This window comes from Panthera onca, chromosome A1 (assembly GCF_046562875.1).
Source record: "Panthera onca isolate mPanOnc1 chromosome A1, mPanOnc1 haplotype 2, whole genome shotgun sequence".
In the NCBI taxonomy this organism is placed as follows: domain Eukaryota; kingdom Metazoa; phylum Chordata; class Mammalia; order Carnivora; family Felidae; genus Panthera; species Panthera onca.
In genome coordinates, this window is record NC_138339.1 from 219,042,614 (window position 1) to 219,065,257 (window position 22,644).

The 22,644-nt window shown below is 36.0% G+C and overlaps 1 protein-coding gene across 1 annotated transcript in view; it reads right to left on the minus strand.

Moving 5' to 3' along the window:
- The window catches only part of KPNA3 (karyopherin subunit alpha 3), a 105,843-nt gene that overhangs the window by 20,566 nt on the left and 62,633 nt on the right, over nt 1–22,644 (minus strand). The window contains exons 3-10 of the mRNA XM_060637919.3: nt 13,208–13,297; nt 12,988–13,017; nt 12,849–12,901; nt 12,621–12,716; nt 9,623–9,708; nt 6,276–6,362; nt 5,743–5,912; nt 4,372–4,416 (exon numbers count right to left, since the gene is read on the minus strand). Coding sequence (XP_060493902.1) covers nt 4,372–4,416; nt 5,743–5,912; nt 6,276–6,362; nt 9,623–9,708; nt 12,621–12,716; nt 12,849–12,901; nt 12,988–13,017; nt 13,208–13,297 — 657 coding nt within the window. The remainder of the gene's footprint in view (nt 1–4,371; nt 4,417–5,742; nt 5,913–6,275; nt 6,363–9,622; nt 9,709–12,620; nt 12,717–12,848; nt 12,902–12,987; nt 13,018–13,207; nt 13,298–22,644) is intronic.

Below are 22,644 nucleotides of genomic sequence, written 5' to 3' on the forward strand. Positions count from 1 at the left end.
TAGAGCTCCTAAACTCTTATAAGCTCCTAAGTGGTAAGAGCACTAGAAACATCTTTTGTTCTACTGAGGCGACTCTGGGTGGGTGCTGGTTGCCAGAAAGACCAAGCCCTAATCAGAAGTTTTGGAGTTTTCAACTCCATGCCTCATCCTCCGGAGAGGGGAGAAGGGCTGGAAATAGAGTTAATAATTGATCATGCCTATATGAGGAAACCTCCATAAAAATTCCAATAGGACAGAGTTCAGTGAGCTTCCAGGTAGGTAAACATGTCCCCACCAGAAGGGTGGGGGACCCTACCTCCACGAGGACAGAACTCCTGCCCTCAGGGCCCTCCTAGACCTTGCCCTATGTATCTCTTTATCTGGCTGTTCATCTGTATCCTTTATCATCTCCTTTAATAAACTGGCAATTAAAGTGTTACCCTGGCTTCTGTGAGCCACTTTGACAAATTTATCTAATTGAACCCAAGGAAGGGGACTTGTCGGAACTTCCAATCTATAGCCAGCCGTCATAAGCACAGGTGATAACCTGGGCTTGCAACTGGCATCTGAAGGGTGCGTGTGTTGGGGTCATCTGGAAGAACTGAGCACTTAACCTGGGACCTGACACTCTCTCCAGATAGACCATGTCACAATCAAATTAAATTGCAGGAAACCCATTTGGTGTCAGAGACTTGCCTGTTGTTGTGGGGAAAACTCCCACACATCTGCTGACCAGAAGTGTCAAGAAGTAAAGTGTTCTGTGTGAGTAATAAAGGAGACACACAGAAGATAAACACACAGCCAGGAAGAACTAGGTCGTTCCCTATGTAGGAAGGAAAAAACTGAGTTTTTCCTAAATGGATCTGTATCCTTTTGTGGTAATAAACTATAAGCATAACAGCTTTTCAGTGATTCTTTCCGGAGATTCACTGAGCCTGAGGGTGGTCTCCGGGATCCCTGACACACTTATCATCAAGTGTCACTAACAATCAAGTCTCTACACATAACCCATCTGCTACAACTGATTAATTTTATTTGTACTAGCAGTAAAATAAGCTAGATTTATATCAAATGTTAGGTAACACTAAAAACTGTCTAGGCATGTCAAGCCATGGACAACTTCAAAAAGGGCAGGAAAACCAAATGCTACAGAATCACTGCAACTGCAAATTAACTTTAAGAAGCATAATAGCCAGAAAGCAATAAACACAGACTAACCTGAATCAGTCCAGATTTCTTCTGTAGTCCTAAGGGTCAATATTTAGCTTTTCTTCTAATGTCCACACCCCAACCCAGCTTCTCCAGCATTCTCACTAATAAATTAGGTCATTCTGGCTGTTTCATTCCTCTGCCTGCTACTATTCTTGTTTTCTGTTGTGCCCTATACCCTAAAACCCAAATTAGAAAGCTGGATATTATCCCTGACTTCCTCTTTTCTTACCACCCACATCAAACCCAGCAAGTTATCATCGAAAAAATTTTCAAGTCTTCTCTTGTCTTCCTAATGTCTGAGCTCTAACACTGGTGCTAATTTTCTGTCATCCATACTACAAAATCACCATTGATTTGTCTTTCCAACCTTACTTTCCCCTTAACTCTACACTCCACTTAATGGTATGAATCATCAATCCAGAACACAAATTAGACCATTATTCTTTGGTCTGCCATCAGCTACATAAAAAGGATATATGGCTCTTAAGGTGGTATACAAGATGCTGTGTGATCCAGAAACTGCTAGATTTCTGCCACATTTCCCCCCAATCTTTGCTTTATAGCTTATTCTTCGATCTCTCTAGTTTTAACAACTCCTTTCCTGGCTCTTTTTCTCTTGCTGCCATTGCTTAAATGTAGAGAGTTTCTTAGAATTCAATTTTTAGCCCCTTTTCCATATTTTCATGAATCCCTTAAATACAGACAGATCTCAAATCTGTATTGCGTTTTCCTACTTGGACTACTGCTATGGATGAACAACATGGTTCAAGTAAACCAGAATCAATGTGTCTGCCCTACAATAAACTCATTGCCTTCCTCTACCAGTCTCATCCTTTTGCTTTTTACTCCTTCTGATGGTTATGGCATTATTATCCATGAGGATTGCTAAATTAGAAAACAAAGTAATTTTTACTTTTCCTTCACTTTGATCCTTTCCTCTCGAAGTCCTACTTATTTTATCTCTTAACGCTCAAATTTCCCCTCTCTTAGCCATTACTGTCTCTAGTTCAGGCCTTCATCAACTTCTTTAGACTTACTATGATAGCAAAATAGGCCTACTTAACATTCATACCTTCCCCAGTCCAAACCCTGCATAACTTTTCTAAGTTATTTGACCATAACAGATATAAGCACATCATTTCTGTTTAAAAATCTTCAAGGACTCAAAAAAAAAAAAAAAAAAAAATTTAAGGCACGCCTGGGTGGTTCAGTCGGGTGGGCGTCCAACTTTGGCTCAGGTCATGTTCTCATGGTTTGTGGTTCAAGCCTCACATTGGGCTCTGTGCTGACAGCTCAGAGCCTGGAGCCTGCTTCTGATTCTGTGTCTCCCTCTCTCTGGCCCTCCCCTGCTCACACTCTGTCTCACTCTCTCTCAAAAAAACCAAAACGTTAAAAAAAAAATCTTCAAGGACTCTGCACTGATTACAAGATAAAGTCAAAAGTCCTTAACACAGGATTCAAAACCCTGCAACTTAACTCCCCAGCAAATGTGCTGGGTTATTAATTACCTGTTTTCTCCAAACGTCCTAAGTATTCTCTTGAGTCTTTAATATTTTTCTCCTCATATACCTGAAATGACTTTTCAACTTGACAAAATACTACTCATTTTCCATCTGTATATCATTAGACAGATTACTTAGATATCTGCCTCTTACCGCATTTGTAAGAGAGAGAAGTTTCACTTAATTTTTATGATATTTTGGACTATGTCACAAATGGACAGTTACTTTAGTTGCAAAAGTATTCCATCCTAAGAGCTTAAAGTTCTAAAATGAACTAGAGAAATGTGGTGCAACATTAGCATAGATGTATCTTCTTCACCCCAATGACAAATTACACACATAATTCTGGCATACACACATTCATATTATGTATGTATGTAAACAAACACAGAATTATAAAAACACAAACATGTAACAAATCAGAAAGAGATCTTAGCTGAAACAAGAGATGTCAAATCGATGCTAGATGAACACTAGAATCAATACCAGATTCATTGAAATTTATTCATTATATTACCCCATGGAAGAGTAACATTTTGCATTACTACATTAAGGAGAGTTTTCAGATTATCTAATAAAAAAACCTGCCAGAATATATACAGGAAATTCTTAAGTAAATCTCAGTAATGACCAAATCATCTAAAAATACCTTTGCATTTAAAATTATACTTGATATTCTTCAATACTATACCTCCAAAGGTTTGGGTCTTCAACACTGTACCTCCAACTGTCTCCTGGGAGACAGTGTGGTTTCACAGAAACCACACAAGATCTGCCATCAGAAGATCTCAGTTGTGTATATCAACTTTGATCCTTATTAGCCCTGCAACTTTGGATAAGTCACTTAATCTTTCCCTGAGGCCCAGTTTTTTACTCAGTAAAATGGTGACAATATCTATTCTATCATAAGATTAAATGAAGGGCGCCTGGGTAGCTCAGTGGGTTAAAGGTTTGACTCTTGATTTCAGCTCAGGGCATAATCTCATGGTCTGTGGGATCGAGCCCCATGTCAAGCTCTGTGCTAACAGTGAGGAGCCTGCTTGGGATTCTCTCTCTTCCTCTCTCTGCCCCTCCCTGGCTCACGCTCTCTAAATAAATAAATAGACAAACAAACATTAACAAAAACAAAACAAAAAGAACCAAATGAGATTTAAAGAAATATGGAGGTGCTTTCTAAATTTTTTTAAATGTTTATTTATTTTTGAGAGAGAGCACAAGTGGGAGAGGGGCAGAGAGAGAGGGACACACAGAATTTGAAGCAGGCTCCAGGCTCTGAGCTGTCAGCACAGAGCCTGCTGCAGGGTTCAAACTCACAAACTGCAAGACCATGACCTGAGCCGAAGTCAGACGCTCAACTGACTAAGCCACCTAGGCACCCCATGAAGGTGCTTTCTAAAGATTTTACCTCTTTATAAATACTGATACTTTAAAATACACTGATAATACAGATACATTACACATGCGAATCTTCTCCAAAGTTAGCATTATTGCTGTCTGGATGATTTAAGATATAAATTTAATATAACCTTAACCCTGTTTCTGAAAAATAGTTATACATTGTGGAAGCTTCACAAGTTAATAAAATATATGCTGACACTTACAAAAGTCTAAAAAAATAAATAACCTTTCCAGTTCCATCAAGAACAAAATCCCAAATCTAAGCTTCTGCTTTACTTACATTTATATCCGTATGGTATATGAGGACACATAATGCTGGCAAAATCTGAGGAAAGAAGATAAACAATAAACAACACAGAGTTGATGAATATGTCTTTGTAAAAATGAATAACTGATACAAAAAACAGTAAATACTATTTGCAGAACAAGAAAAGACAACGTTAAATTTGCTTGAATCTCTATTAGGAAAATGAAAATCTGATAAATTCAATCTGAAAAACCTAAAACATACTTCAGATATCCGATTAAAACTTCCAAATAAACCTGGCAGAGATTAATGTACCTTAAAAGAAAAAACAGTTGTTTTCAGTAACTTTCTTTATGACATATAATGTCAAGTGGAAAGAATGGAGATGAAACTATGCAGTATAGCTCTCTAAAAAAAAAAATCTACTTTTTAAGGATTTTATTTTTAAGTAATCTCTATACCCAATGTGGGGCTCAAACTTACAACCCCAAGATGAAGAGTTGCATGCTCCACCAACTCAGCCAGCCAGGCACGCCTAAAGAAAGCTATTCTGAAAACTGTCGTCTCACTTACCTGCCTATGTTTAATAAGCTACTTGAGTCAAATTAAAGTTTCTGGCTCCAGATTTAGTCAAGAAAATAACAACCAGTACAAAGTATACAGTTTGTTGAATTCGGGCCTTACAGATCCTTTTTTTTTTTTTTTTTTTTTTAAATCTGGGAGGGAAGAGGTAGAATCACACTAAGTACCCTTTCCATAACAGCAAAACGCAGTAGAAGCTGGTGAAAGATATCAATTATAAAGATTCAGAGTTAACATTTTTTGACACAGTTAAGTGATTAAAGGCTGCATAGAATTTTTAAAAACTTAAAATATTCAGATTTATAGATTAAATGTAAATTAAAAATTTTCTACTTTGTTTTAATTAATAAATTTAATACAAAGCATGTCACACATTTAAGAACACTAATTTTACCAGAAATCTAGGGAAATTTCAATTGGATTTAATGTAAATTCATTCAAGAACATATGAATTTAAGTACACCAGGTTTTATCTGCAGCGATCCTTTAATTTTTTTAGCAGTAAACCGACAATGCAATGTAGTAACAAAATTTCTGAGATTTGATTTTCTCCTTTTGTATGTTTCTTTTTGAAAGTTTGTTTCCTTTTCGTGAAAACGGTCATTAAAAAATAAGAATTAGGGTGGACTAATATTCTTTCAGGTGCCATAAGATACTCAACTTCCATTTCACAGGAGTCAAAAATTAAATATGATATGTTACTTAAAAAATCTCATACCTGCAATGAAATCAGTATATGCATTATTTCATTCCCTGTGCATGAAACTCTAAAGCATAACATAGGGAAAATATGCCATCTGGGCTTTGCAATTCTTCATTTACCTCCTGAACTGTCTCCATAGGCGGTGGGGGATCCTTATTCCTGCAGAGATTGACAATGACCCATGTGACGTTCCGAAGGAAGGTGATGGGAATGGAGGGATTGATGAAGGACAGAAGAGGTTTGACAACTCCCAGTGATATGACATAATCTCTACATTGAGGACCATCACCTACAGAAATGAAAATTGTATTTAAAAAAAAATTACATTCAGGATGAGAAAGTCTGAAATGTATGCAATGGCTCATGTTGGGACACTGATGTTCTATGTTTCCTCACCATTAGTCAAGGGCATCAAGTGTTGCTGTTTCTCCAGATTTTGATTTGGAGAACACAAATTTAACCTAAAAATCCTGACAGCAAATTGCATATCTGTTTCAAGAGGTACCATCTTAAGTTTGTACTTATAAGGCAAGAAGATAGTCAACCCACGTTAAAATTAGAGGAAACATAGGATGTAATGGCTATGCCAATGTAGGAAAAAAGTTAATTAAGATTCTTAATTGGAGTCTTTTTAAACCTAAATCCAACTTACCTATAATGTTTCCCAAAGCCCATACTGCTTGTTCACAAACATTCTGATGTGGTGAATGGAGAAGTCTCAAAAAAAGAGGTACGGCATCTACAATAAAGAAAAATAAATACTGGTATTATAAAATGTCAAAGAGTTTATAGATTTCAGACTAAATACATTGACAAAATATACAGAGCTTGGGGGTGCCGGTGTGACTCTGCTCATTAGGCAACCAACTCGATTTTGGCTCAGGTCATGATCTCATGGTTTGCTGAGTTCAATCCTCGCATTGGGCTCTGCACTGGCACAGCAGAGCCTGCTTGGGATTCTCTCTGTCTCTATTTGCCTCTGTCCCGCGCTCTCTTTCTCTCTCTCAAAATAAATAAATAAATAAACATATATATATATATATATATATATATATATATATATATATAGAGAGAGAGAGAGAGAGAGAGAGAGAGAGAGAGAGAGAGGGAGAGAGGGAGGGAGGGAGAGGGAGAGAGGGAGGGAGGGAGAGGGAGAGAGGGAGGGAGGGAGAGGGAGAGAGGGAGGGGGAGAGGGAGAGGGAGAGGGAGAGGGAGAGGGAGAGGGAGAGGGAGAGGGAGAGGGAGAGGGAGAGGGAGAGGGAGAGGGAGAGGGAGAGAGAGCCTGGCACACTATAGTTACCCAACTATAATTTAATGAATGAATAAATGTGGCATATACCCTTACCCTAAAAAAATTTATTATTTTCCCTTAATAATATTCAATAACACACCTATTGACAATATTTAAAAGTTGTTACATCATTAACTAAAAAAAAAAAACATGAAACTTTTCCTGTAATGCATTAAAAAAAAAAACCCTAAACACATAAACTTAGAATATAATACTTTAGTCAATATGATCCCAATCGCTGATATGGGATTAATTAAAGAACTGATTATTCCCGTATCTGGCTTACCTTGAATAATAAAAGAGATTTATCATTATAATCCTTATGCTTACATAATTTACATGTTAACTTAAGTTCTGAAACAATGGTATCATACCCATTCCAGGTGGGAAGCTAAAATAAGCTGGATCATTTTTTCTTAAATTTCAGACAATTGTGTACTACTTACAGTATTTTTTGCTGTATCTCTCTGCACTACCAACACTTAAATTAAAACCAACTCACACTTTTAACAGCTTTATTAAGATATAACTTACCTGCTTAAGTACACAATTCAACGTTTTTTAGCATTTACACAGAGTTGTATAGTTACCATCACAATTTAATTTTACATTTCCATTACCCCCTAAAGAATGCCACACCCACATAGCAGTCCTACTGCCCATTCAGCTTTAGGCAGCCATTTGCTTTCTATCTCTATAGATTTTCATACCCTGGGTATTTTATACAAATGAAATTGTATAATAAGTGGGTTTTTTTTGTGTTTGGCTTTTTTCAATTAGCATAATGTTTTTGAGGTTCATCCTTATATAGCACATACCAGTAGTTCATCCTTTTTTAAAAAAATTATTTATTTAAATCCAAGTTAGTTAACACATAGTGTAATAATCTTTTCAAGAATAGAATTTAGTGATTCACCACTTACATATAACACCCAGCGCTCATTCCAACAAGTGCCCTCCTTATTAATGTCCATCATTCATTTAGCCCATCCCCCTCACCCCCTCTTCTCTCCCCCAACCCTCAGTTTGTTCTCTGTATTTAAGAGTCTCTTATCGTTTGTCTCCCTCTCTGTTTTTATCTTACTTTTCCTTCCCTTCCCCTATGTTCACCTGTTTTATTTCTTAAATTCCACATGAGTGAAATCATATGGTATTTGTCTTTCTCTGACTTATTTAGCTTAGCAATTATGCTAGCTTCATTCTAGTTCCATCCACGTTGTTGCAAATGGTAAAATTTCATTCTTTTTCATCGATGAATAATCCATTACATACACACACACACACACACACACACACACCACATCTTTTTTATCCATTCGTCAGTCGATGGACATTTGGGCTCTTTCCATAATCTGGCGATTGTTGATAGTGAGTAGTTCATTCTTTTTTTATTGCTGAATAGTATTCTATTATATAACACATTTTGTTTATCTACTTATATCAGTTAATGGATATTGAGATTATTTCCACGTTTGGGCCATTGTGAGTAAATGTACAACATCTGTGTACAAGTCTTTGTGTGGACATGTTTTCATATCTCTTGGTTCCACCTAGTAGTAGAACTGCTAGGTCATATGATAACTCTATGATTAACCTTTTGATAAACTATTTTCCAAAGAGGCTACACCATTCTACATTCCCACCAGCAGTGTGTGAGGGTTTCAACTGACTCACATTTGTAATTTAACTGATTTTATTTATCACTTCTGCAAACAGAAGACCAGTATCACCAGTATCACAAATAGAAAGTAACCAAAAGATTAAAAACGCAAACAAAATACTGTTACTAAATTGTAGGTACCAATTAATAGGTAGATTGGTAACTAGTAGGTACCTACTAGTCTCTACCGAAAGCCCTAGTCTAAAATCTGCTACCTTTTTGGTACAACTAACATCTAATGGGAACTTTCTCCTTTGGTATTACCAAAATACCTGAAAGAGAGTAGTATTCTCACTAATTGACACAATGTAACTTATTGCTATATCGTATACTACTTAAAATCATTTTCAGTGCCACCTAAAGCCAGTTAAGTGTTACACGTATTGAGTACTTGGTGACATCTAGTTTTTTTCAAAGTGCTGTTTTGTCTGTTTGGGTCAACACACTAATAATAGCCCATCCTGAGGTGGGCAAAATTTAAAAAATATAGATGTTCCAAGTTAAAAGGCACAAGCTACTCAATACACTGGAGGTACTAGAAATAGAAATTTTAAAACCTGTCGTTAGCAGATAGTCTCTACCCAAAAAGATAAAACTATTCACTTTTTAGTAAACACAATTAAAATTATTTAATGATAGATTAATGATAGCTATGGGAAAGATATCAACCATCAAAATTAACTCCTAAAATTCACTAGTTTAAACATACTGGAAGGTAAAATTCAGTCTTTACAATAAACTCCACATCTTTGCCTTTAAAATTTTTTTTTAAAAGTTTATTTTTGGAGAGAGAGAGAGAGAGAGACAGAGAGACAGAGAGAAATAGAGCATGAGCAGGGGAGGGGCAGAGAGGGAGACACAGAATCCGAAGCAGGCTCCAGGCTCTGAGCTGTCAGCACAGAGCCCAACATGGGGCTCGAACTCACGAACCGTGAGATCATGGCCTGAGTAGAAGTCTGACACTTAACCAACTGAGCCACCCAGGTGCCCCACCTTGCCTTTATTTTTTTTTTTAAATCCCAGCAAGTAAGGGTGTTAATTTACTTACTAGACTGTACAACAGCTTGAGTCTGTGCAGAAGTTCCTGATGCTATATTAGTTAATGCCCAAGCAGCTTCAAACTGTAATGAAGGACTGTAAAACACAATAAAAAAATCTTTAGACATATAGCTATCACTTAAATTTATGACCCGCAGATCTATACAGTTATCCTTTACCCTGTCCCTTAATTTCACCTTGTTATATCCACCTTGGATATCTCCACCTGACTATCACTGGCTCCCAAAGTCAGTCAATATAAACCTACTTCTTTTTTTTTTTTTTTTTTCCAATATATGAAGTTTATTGTCAAATTGTAAACTTACTTCTTTAAGTCCAGTGACTGATAGCTGCAACATTTGGCCAGTCATTATTGTCCTTGACTCCTTCCTCTCCCATAAACATCTAATATAAAAGTCATGTCAATTTTACCCTCTAAGTATTTCTTATATTTATAGTACCTCTCTTAAGACCACTGTACTAGTTGAGGCCCTCACCCACTTCACTTGAATCACTGCCACAGCTTCTGTCTTAAAGCTGGGTCCCCATCTGACTCTACTACATGATCTGCTTTACACACTGGAGATATTATTACAAGGCTGCATAATTTTACTGAAAAGATGAGATCATTACAATTTAGAATTGTGACAGAACACCTCACAAAGAAAGTAAAAACCTAGCTTTCCAAAGACACATAAAGAAAGAAAGGCACTGTCAGCTGGAAATACAAATAAAAGTATCATGGGTGGAATGACCACAATGTGTATGGAGGACAAGGAGCAGATCCAGAGAGTGGAAGCTAAGAAAATATGTAAAAACATGTAACAGGGGATGAAACTGGAAGGGTAGGTTATCCAAGTGTGTGTCAGTGGACAGAGAGGAGTAGAACTCAAATCCCAAGCTTCAACACTTGGAATTTATTCTACAGACATACTAAGTATAGAGGGCTCCTACAGAGTATAGAAAATAATGTGGTACGTGCATGGTATATAGAATTAGGATAAAAAAGTTAAAGGCTGGTGGACAGACCTGTTGAAAGTAAATTATGTACATCAAGTTAGGATAGATGGCTGTAAGAATATAAATTCCTTTAAATAGAATACCAAGGTGGGAGGAGGTGAGCAAAAACTGAGGAGAGCCAAAGGTCAGGGACTTAGAAGAAAGCTCTATAAGTATCGAAGAAAGAGAGTAAGGTTGTAGTACCAAAGGTTAGAAAAATCCAAGAAGGAAAAAGGTTTTAAGGAGAATAAATGTCAGAGATAGAACAAGCAGTGAGGTCACAAAGACAGATAAGAAAATGGAGGAGCAGATAAGAACTATGATGAATTTTGGCAAAAGGCAGGGGATAAAGAGGATATTGGAGGCAGAGAAGAAGCAAATGGACAATAAGATCAAAGATGATGAATTTATGTCATTCTAGGCCAGAAGAAGAAGGGGTTATTATATTAAGCCAGCCCTGGTAGCTTGACAAAATACTAGAAATGAGGGCCTTAAATGAGAAAACAGTGAGATATAAAAAAATAAAATTACAAAGCAGGGAATGTTCTAAGATCTCATTTAAAAAAAAGGAAGAGAAGACATAGAAAAAGAATGAGTCCAATAAGTAAACAATAAATGAACATTTATTGTAAGTTTGATATTGTGTAGTGTTTTGTGTATATCATTTCCATTCCTCACAATCACCTGATTTTTGTAGATGAGGTATCTGAGGCTCAAAAAGCCACTTGAGTTTGGGTCAGTAGCAAACCCCGGATTTAAATCAATGCCTATTTGGCTCCAAGTCTATGGGCTTTTATATGATAACACTATTTCCTATGACAAATCCATAAAATCAGATCCAAACTACTGACAATTTTCTGCTTTTGCTTCAGGTAGTAGTTACAGAGGTCTGTATATATTTTAGCATAATTTTTTGTATATATGCTATTCACAGACACATCCACACAATGAGGCTATGCCAAAGGCTGGAATATAAAGTTAAAAAAAAAAAAAAAAAGATGAAGAAAGAGAAGATCAAAGGGAAAAAGGGTGTCCCTAAAAGTAGAGGTAGAACAGATTGTTTTTTAAATAGCTGATATAAAACTTACTTTTACTTAAATAAATCTTGTTACAGAAAATATGTATGTATGTATAAAGTGAGTGTTAAGCATTTTTGGAGGAACGGTTGCAGCATATAATGAAAGGACAAAGAAGTATTTTTAAATAAAAATCCTTAGTGGCTACATTATCTAGTCAACTGAAAATTCCTTAAGACAACATTTAGCAAAATACACCAAATTTTAGTCTAAATACTCTCAAATGCAAAACTAGCATTTGTTTTAAAATACTTTGTGAAGTTAAAACTCACATTCTTCGCACTTAATTCAAACTGAAGAGGTGTAAGATACAACACACCAAGATATCTCTGAACACTAACAGAAATGGGGCTGTACCTTAAAAGGTACAAAGTAGTGTTTTTTCCTTTCTATTCTGGAAAAGTATAACCTGATTTTTAATCTACTGCAAATAAAAAGCATGACATTAGACAATTAATCATGGTTGGAGTTCTGTTAAAGACTTCACAGAAGATCAGTGGATTAGCTGGAATATTCCCAGGGTAAGAGCCACTCGGTTCTGGAAACCATTCATGTTGACTCAGTCATGAGGTTAATCTATATATAGACTCATAAGCAAAGAGTGACTCAAACACTATTTGGGTTGTTTTAAAATATTACTAAAAACAAAAACAAAATAAATAAAGACTATAAATAAAATATTTGAGGTAAGTTAGAAGAGGCAATAAACAGAAGCTAATATTTTCCTAGAAAATATACACACACTTCAAATAGTAAAAAAAGAAGCACTCTAGGTCTAGTGAATATGATCACAGAATTAGAAAATTACATAAAAATATATAACAAATGAAAAATGTAATAAATGCAAAACCTAAATGAAGCCATTTGTTAAATAATAATCCTAAATTTTCTGGTAAGTGAAAAAAGTGAACAGGGACTCAAATCCATACTTACTTATCATCCCTTTCTAGACATTTGACTAGAATTGGTAAAATCCCAGATTTTATTAGGTCATCAATTGGTGGGTTTCTGTCACTGGATAATAGCTTTCTAGAAAAAGAAATATAAGAAATTAATTGCTATAATTTTCAAACTATGAACAGACACAGCAATGTATTACTTCTAGCAATGTATTACTAAGACACCTATAATAATACTTCCTCTAGACAAATTAGTATTTACCTTGCAGCCTGGACAGCACTTAACTGGACCACTGGGTTATCACTTGTGGCATTCTGTAACATCAAATGTAAATTTTAGAAATTTAAAAAATGTCAATTTCCAAATACTTCAAAATGCAAATATTAAATTAATAACATACCTGCAATATAGCTTCTAGTGTTACATTTTGCTTAAAAGAAAAAAAAAGACAGTTCAGGGAAGAGTTTATTAGCAAAATCACATTTATTAAATAATCTATTTACTAAAGTTATGAGTTAATATACATTAATTATCATCATAAAATTGATCTTAGATTCAAAATGAAGTTCTCTGATTATAAAATTATTGTAAAAACACTTTAGAACACCAAAGTAACTTACTGCTTTAAAATCAGCATCAACATCTGAATCTTCTAAGCTTTCTTCTTGAGGAACATTTCTTTTTTTCAGTAAGTGTTCATCTCTTTTGTTCTGGATAAGGATAACATGAATTAAATGTGTATACTACAAACCACTGACGGGCCACATTCTGGACTTGGTAACGAAATTAACTGGTAACAGTACAGCTTTCTCACACACACACACACACACACACACACACACACACACACACACTTATTAAACATGATAGTTTTGACCAATATCATGCCTCCCCATCTTTAGTAAAGATTCACATATTCACATTTGGGAATGCAGTATTACTGTAACAGTCTAGCAAATACATTTCAACTAGCATGCTAGCTTTCATCTACTTACTAAAGCAAGAAGTTGCCTAGATGGGAAAGAGTTTAATGCTCAAATGTTAAGGTCTGTATGCTTGTTGGGAATGTGGGGAAAGGGAATTCATTAGCATAAATGCCGCCTACTTGCCAACATCTCATATTTAAATTCTTGCTATCTGGCTTTTACAAACAAAAATTCTCTTCTAGCAAATATATTTCTACATTTTATGGGATTTCAATTGTTTGTAATGGCAGCAACATACGCCATTTCACATATCACTCTGGATAAATCAATCTTCTTTTAAGTTTTTAGTTTGTTTATACAATTAAGTCTAAATAAATTAAAGTCTGAATGACTTCTAAAATCCTTTTCAATTTCTAATTTCAAAGGCTGTACCACCTAGTCTTCAATACAATATTTACAGAAGTGTTTGATTATAACAGAAAGTTACTAAAGAGGTATTAATATTGATGTTAAAATTCAGATCAAATAGAAAGGTAAAACTGGAAATATATGTATATCTGAAGTTTTCTGGATTATCTGTACATCTACTTTTGTCCAATGTAAAAGCAAGCATCTTAAACAAACTGAGGCTTATACATATGCTAATATTAGATTACCTACCAACTTCTATTTATATCACAGCATACTTCTTTAGCAACTACTCAATCAATTCTACATCATTTTTAAATTAATGTATTTCACAAATATTAAAATCCATGCACTGATATTTTATAGTCTCAAGTGGCTCTCTACAAAATACTTATTAATTTATAGTGGAAAAACTTGGCAGACAGCATCTTAACCAAGTGGCAAGAGTTAGCATGAGTAAAGAACAAATCCACATTGTGTGCCTTCTGGTCTGATGCACTGAGAAAACACCACTTGTATGGTATTCCTGACCAAAATCCCCACCACAACCACCACCACCACTGGAGGAAAATGAGACAAACCTAAACCTGCCATTCTACAAAAACTAGTCTGTACTCTTAAAAAACGTGTCATGAAAGATAAAAACTGAAGAACTACCAGACTGGATGAGATTGAGGAAACGTGACAAGTGCAACGTCTAATCCTGGACTGGATCTTAGATTCATAAGCACATTATTAGGAATTAGCAAAATATGAATTAGATCTATGAATCAGTAAATATTTATCTGTGTTCATTTGACAAATGCAATGTGGTTACATAGGAAAGTATATGTTTTTATGAAATATGAACTGACATATTAAGGGTAATGGGGCATTATGCCTGCAACTTAACTGGTTTAAGAAAAAGTGTGTGTATGTGTGTGTAAATGAGAGAGAGAGAGAGAGAATAAGGCAAATATAGAAAAAAGCTAACAAACAAGGAAGCTGGGTGCTGAGTGAAGAGTGCACAGTGTTTTTTGTACTACTGCAAATTTGAATTTCACAATTTAAGTTTGACATGGTTTCAAAACTTAAAAGCATCTATGCATTGTACTTCGTGATTTGTAACATGGTTAATTTTAAAATCTTTTACATGGCAATTTTAACATCTCTTGGAATTTATTTAAAAGTTTCCCTAAGTTCATCCCATTCTATTTTTATTGTTTTCTTCTAATTATTTTCCAGTCTGAATAATGAAGCCTCCAAAGGCCTTTCAGGAATCGTACTCTCTCCATTTCTCCAACTCCAACAGGTATTTCAGGCATAAAAGCAATACAAAGCCTAAATATAGCTAAAGCCTCTTATAAACAACAATGCCTAAAGCAGGAATAGCATTTTATCATGACATATGATGTTTGCAGTCTTTTTTGGGGGGGAGGGGTAAGGAAGCTCATTTCTATACCTAATTTGCTAAGATTTTTTTTCTTTTACCTTTTCAGCCACAAATAGGTGCTTCATTTTATTAAACTGTGCTTCTTTTGCATCTATTGATATTGACATACAATTTTCCCCTTTCATCTGTAATGGGGTAAATTAATTGACTTTCTAATGTTAAACTTAGAACCTTGCAATGTAAAATTTACAAGTTTGCAAGACCTGGGATAAACTATTCTTGAAATTTTTTTTAATTAAAAAAATGTTTTTAATGTTTATTTTTGAGAGAGGAGAGAGACAGAGTGCAGGCAGAGGAGGGGCAGAGAGAGACACACACACACAGAATCTGAAGCAGGTTCCAGGTTCTGAGATGTCAGCACAGAGCTAGGCGTGGGGCTCGATCTCATGGATGGTGAGATCAAGACCTGAGCTGAAGTCAGATACTTAGTGACTGAGCCACTCAGGAGCCCCTCTTGAAAGTTTAAAGAGTTATTCTTTACTGGATTTAATTTACTAATATTTTATTTCGGATTTTTAAACCTATGTTCATAAGTGAAACTGGCTTATAAGCACCTTTTCTTATGCTGTCTTGGTCACATTCTCAATGTCATGGGTTTGCTAGCTTCACAGAACAAGTTGGGCAGTGTTCCCTCATTACCCTCTCTAAAATCATTTAATAAGAAATTACCTGTTCTTTGAATGTTTGCTGGAGTTCTGTCTGCAAGATTACCTTTTCTTTTTCAGGAGGTTAGAAGAGGTTAAACATTTTTAGCTACTGAAATAATTTCTTTATTTTTAGAACTATTCAGGTTTTCATTTCTTCTTGAGTTAGCTGGGTAATTTTTTTTTCTAGTAGGAAGTTGGTCATTTCAGCTAAGTTTTCAAATCTATTGGCAAAAAATTACTCATTACCAAATTGTGGCACACTGTCGGCAAAATGGCTGTAATTCCCCCTTCCAGTGCCTCTGGATAGTCTGATCCTGCCCCCGCACTGATTCCAGGTATGGCTGTGTGACTTGCTTTGGCAATGAGACATTACTCAAATGTACTTGAAAACTGCTTACACATCTGAGGATGTCCTCTCTTGCTGCCCTTACAACTCTAAAACCACCATGTGAACACTGTGCTAGCCTGCTACAGGATGAGGCTATGTAGAAGGCGACCAAGGTCTCAGCCAATAGCCAGAAAGTTGTGTGAGACCATCTTTAGATCATCTAATCACCAGCTAACCCATCATCAATGAATGAGGGAACCCAGCAAATATCCGCTGAACTGGCCCAGACTAGAAGAACCACTCTGCCAACCCACAAAATTATTAGTTGAATAAGATGGCTATTGTTTTAAGCTACTTGGTTTTGGATTGGTTTATTACACAGCAAAAACTAAGTGATGTACTAATATTTTAAAACCTATGCCACATATACATTAACATGCCTTTTAAATTCCTATTATTATTTGTTCTATATCTCCACTTACTATAAATTTCTCTTGAGAAGTATCTTTTTAACTGTATTCAACAGGTTCTGATGTAATTATTTTTCCTATCGCTCATTTCTAGGTAATCATAATAGCCACTAGGATTTCTGTGATGGTCAAGGTTAGAAGTCCTTCCTTCCTTCCTTCCTTTCTTCCTTCCTCCCTCCCTCCCACCCTTCCTTCATTTCTTTCTTTTCACACTGTGAGGTTTTTGTAACTATCTTATTCCCAGATTTCTAATTTAACTGTATGGTGATCAGAGAATGTAGTCTGCACAACACTCTGAAATTAACTGATATTTGCCTTATACCAGATGTTCTTGAAGTTTCTCAGTCCACAGGGTAGGCCAAAGGAAATACCTAAATTTTTTTTTAATGTTTATTTATTATTTTTGAGATAGAGAGACAGCAGGGGAGGGGATGAGAGAAAGGGAGACAGAGAATCCCAAGCAGGCTCTGTAGCTGTCTGTGCAGAGCCCAACATAGGGCTTAAACTCACAACCTTGAGATCATGACCTGAGCTGAAACTAAGAGTTCAGCACGTAACACGTAACGGACTGTGCCACCCGGGTGCACTTAAATGTCCTTTTCAAATAGTTAGGTGCAAACAACTTAATAGTTATTGGCAGGGGATTGAGGGGTTGTGGGGTTGGAGATTGTGTGTGTGTGTGTGGGGGGGGATAGGGAGGCATATAAATTGAAAGGAAAAAATTTTATTTCACTCTTAAAATATGTGATTAAACAAATGCAGTGAGATCTAATGTTTAAATCATAATCTACCTCAATCAATCCCTAATAGTTCTGTGATATCTAAAAGATGTTAAATGTTGCGATGTTTCCCTTAAAATCTCACAATTTCCCAAATGTCCCTCTGGAGCCCCATGTTGCCTCAGTGCACTTTGGAAATTATAGCTTTATACTATCACAGAGCCATTTTTCAAGGGGTTTTATACATGTTTTTTAGAAAACACTTGCAAATTAAGTTATTTAACTTTTCTTTCCCCTATTAATTGGTGTGTTTATTACTGACAAGAAAATCTACCACAATGATTATGTCTTTAAGAAATTCTGCCTTGTAATTTTGTCAATTTTTGCTTTATATGTATTTGGACATACAGCACAACATTGAGTTGTGACTAACTTGTTCTGCGAGTGTTCCACAAGATAAGCAAACATTTCTAATACATTTTAATTTGGTAAATGAGTAGGGCGTGATGCCAAATGTCATGTGGTCACAACTGAGCCAATGGCTCTTCTCACTCTCTCAGTGTGGGATTGTGGGGAGATCATCTCCCATGCTCGGATGCTTGGTCTCAGGCCACGCTGCTTGGCAGAAATCAGTGATTTTTCAGAACATTGCAAGGTGCCCACAACTGGCACTAGTATATTTTTTGTCACTTCCAAGTACCAATGGACAGTCCTTTGCTTTTCCACCCAAGAGTAAGCTAAGGAATTCTTTGCTTCATTCTAGGTCAGACTGCCTGCAGATATAGACCCTTCTCTCTGCTGCTTATTGCCAGTTACATTAAGTACAGTATATGACAAGAGTTTATTAATACTGTATTGTAGTCAACATCCGTGAGAACATATATAATAGCCCCCATGCAGAAAAAGGTTGAAAAGAAAGGCAGTAAGAAGGAGATGATTACAGTGGAAGTTAAGAATGAAATGATTGAGAAGTACGAACGAAGTATGCGAATGGCCGAAACTACAAGATTTTATAAGAAGTCTGCATCTGCACCTCGTCTGCAGGAGAGGAGGAGAAAAAGGCGGAGGAAACTCTCACTTCAAATGAGAGTAGAGATGTGTAAAATGTGGGAAACAGTGCAAAATTTTGTAGAAAACCACCACCTGAATAAGGCTATATAAAGCAGTGTGAGCAAAAAACCTGTCTAATAACCATGCGATGTCACATTTCTACAAAATCCTGAAAAGGAGGCAAAAGCAAGTGTCATTGGATAGGTTTCTTGTTATAGTTGCATGAAAAGAAAAATATTCCATTGAGCCAATAGATAGTAGTGATTCTGTTACTTGATAGTGAAAGTCATCTACACAAACCCTCCTGTCTCCCTCACACCAGCCACGAAGGTTTTCAAAGGCAAGTGCAAGTTAATTTGTTTTTAAAGTTATTGTAGTTACTTAGTAAATTGTTTCTTTTATCAAAAATAAAGTAATGAATCCCACATTTGAACTGAAAGCATCCTAAGTAAGCCAAAATATCCTAGGGCATGAAAATCATACATTACTCTTAATAAAAACTATGTATAAGCCAAGAAAACATAATCCCTGGGCAGGTTTCTGGTGATTTAATTAAGCATTAAAGGGAGCTTCATCAAACCTGTAACTTAAACTGTCCCTTTACTTGACAATCTAGAGATTTTTACCCTCTTAAGACATTGTACTACAATAAATTCAGCATCCATAAAAGGCATCTCTTTCATCAAGTGGAGGGGAGCTCAAAAGATATGGGAACGACCCTAGTTTCAACACCTACTTTATGTTCAATCTCTCTCTCTCTCACACACACACAAACACATGATCCATTTTTAAAGTTCCTTTAAAAACCTATTATTAATCTATTACCCAACTATATATTTAACCTATTTAGACTTTCTGTTTTCTGACTATTAGGGTTGAACTACAGAGAATGGTCACTTTGTATGTTAAAAAGGTTATTTATGGGCAATTTCTTAAGACTCACCTAGTATTTTCTGAGTTAACAAGTTCTATACATTGATGTCTATATAAAGTTCTTTTTCATTCCCAAATTTCTCTCTTCATCTTGAAAAAGTACATTCTATATCTAAATTCTATACCTAAATCTGTGGAATAAGCAATCACTTTTTTTTTAAGTTTATTTTCAGAGAGAGAGAGAGAGAGAGAGAGAGAGAGAGAGAGAGAGAATCCCAAGCAAGCTTCACACTGTCAGTACAGAGCCCAATGCAGGATTCAAACTCAAACTGCTGGATCATGACCTGAAGCGAAGTCAGACACTTAACTGACTGAGACATCCCCAGCAATCACTTCTTAAACACGTTATGAAAAAAATATCTATCAGCCCCACTTTGAATGCAACAGAATTAAATGTTTTTATCCAGCAATACATTCATTGTGTTAAATTCTTATCTAGCTTTAGTTCCTGTAAAATTAAAAATAAAATTACTTTTATTTCACAGAGCAGTAAATGAAGATACAGAGAACCTGGATAAATTAAATTATATACCTAGGAAATATCAGATAAGATTTGAACCCAGGTTGTGGCTGGTTACAGAGCTGTTTCTTAGATATATTTTACTACTTGCTTTTATTTATTTATTTATTTTTTATCTAAAGGCTTCTAAAGAATAGGAAAAAATGCTCACAAGATAAGACCTTCTCTTCAATATTAGCATTTATGAAATGATACTACTGCTGTGCAGACATAAGGATAGTCACCCACAAGTTTTATATGTTATATTTACTTTTGGCCACTCTGCTCAGTGTATTATACTCTGATTAATTTCTTTTAAACCAAAACACTACTGGTTCATCAATCAGGTAAAAATCTGACAACATACCAGAAATTATTTTTCCTGAAGGATCACTTAGCTAATCTTATCAAACAACTGCTGCTTTCTTTTGGATTCTCATTTATTAATTCAAAGTTTTACATATGATCATTTCAAGAGACATTGGAAAAGCATTTGACGAAAGTACAACATCCATTCATGACAAAAAAACCTCAACAAAGTAGGTTTAGAGGAAACATAATAAAGTCCATTTATGAAAAACCTACAGCTAACATTATCCTTAATAGGAAAAAACTGAGAGCTTTTCCTCTAAGGTCAGGAACAAGACAGGGATGTGTCCACTCTACCCACTTTCATTCAACATAGTGCTGCAAGTCCTAGGCACAGCAATCAGACAACAAAAAGAAATACAAGGCATCCAAACTGGTGAGGAAGAAGTAAAACTCTCACTCTTTGCAGATGAATGATACTCTGTATGGAAAATCTGAAAGATTCTACCAAAAAACTGTGAAAACCGGCAAATGACTCAGTAAAGTGGCAGGATACATAATCAACATACAGAAATCTGTTGCATTTCTATATACGAACAATGAAGCAGCAGAAAGAGAAATTAAGAAAAAACTCTCAGTTACAGCTGCACCCAAAATAACAAGATACCGAGGAATACACCTAACGAAAGAGGTGAAACACTGGTACTCTGAAAACTGTAAAAACACTGAAGAAAGAAACTGAAGGCGGGGCACCTGGGTGGCTCAGTCGGTTGAGTGTCCGACTTCGGCTCAGGTCACGATCTCAGAGTTTGTGAGTTCGAGCCCCGCGTCAGGCTCCGTGCTGACAGTTCAGAGCCTGGAGCCTGCTTTGGATTCTTTTTCTTTCTCTCTCTCTCCCTCTCTCTCTCTCTCTCCCCCCTCACCTGCTAGTGCTCTGTTTCTCTCAAAAATAAACATAAAAAAAAAAAAAACAACAAAATGCCAATAGCATCTTTCACACAACTAGAACAAACAATTCTAAAATTTGTATGGAAACACAAAAGACCCCAAATAGTCAAAGTAATCTTGAGAAAGAAAGGCAAAGCTGGAGGCATCACAATTCCAGACTTCAAGTTGTATTATAATGCTGTAGTCATCAAGACATTATGGTACTGGCACAAAAATAGACATATAGGTCAACAGAAGAGAATAGAAAACCCAGTAATAAACCCACAACTATATGGTCAATTAATCTTTGACAAGGCAGGAAAGAATATCCAATGGGAAAAGGACAGTCTCTTCAACAAATGGTGCTGGGAAACTTGGACAGTAACATGCAAAAGAAACTGGATCACTTTCTTCACCAAACACAAAAATAAATTCAAAATGGGTTAAAGACCTAAATATGAGAACTGAAACCATAAGAATCCTAGAAGAGAACACAGGCAATAACCTCTTTGACATCAGCTATAAAAGCTTTTTTCTAATATGTCTCCTGAGGCAAGGGAAACAAAAGCAAAAATAAACCTATTGGGCCTACATCAAAATAAAAACTTCCACATAGTGAAGAAAACAATCAAGACTAAAAGGCAACCTACATACAGAATGGGAGAAGATATTTGTAAATGACATATTCAAAATATACAAAGAATTTACAAAACTCAATACCCCCAAGATAAATAATCCAATTAAAAAATGGGCAGGGGCGCCTGGGTGGCTCAGTAGGTTGAGCGTCCAACTTCGACTCAGGTCATGATCTCGCACTCTGTGAGTTCAGGCCCCGTGTCAGGCTCTGTGCTGACAGCTCAGAGCCTGGAGCCTACTTCGAATTCTGGGTCTCCTTCTCTCTGCCCCTTCCCCACTCATGCTCTGTCTCTGTCTCTCTCTCTCTCTCTCACTCTCTCTCTCTCTCTCCTCTCTGTCAAAAATAAATAAACATTAAAAAAAATTTTTTTTTAAAAATGGGCAGAAGACATAAACAGACATTTCTCCAAAGACAAAAGTATGGTCAACAGACACACGAAAAGGTGCTCGTCATCATTTATCATCAGGGAAATGCAAATCAAAACTTCAATGAGGTATCACCTCACCCTGTTGGAATGGCTAAAATAAAAAACACAAAAAGAACAAGTGTTAGTAAGGAGGTGGAGAAAAAGGAACCCTTGTGCACTGTCAATGGGAATGAGAACTGGTATAGCCACTCTGGAAAACAGTATGGAGTTTCCTCAAGAAACTAAAAATAGATCTACCCTATAATCCAGCAATCACGCTAGAGGGTATTTACCTAAAGAATACAAAAACACTAATTCAAAGGGATATGTGGAACTCACCGTTTATCACAGAGTTATTTACAATAG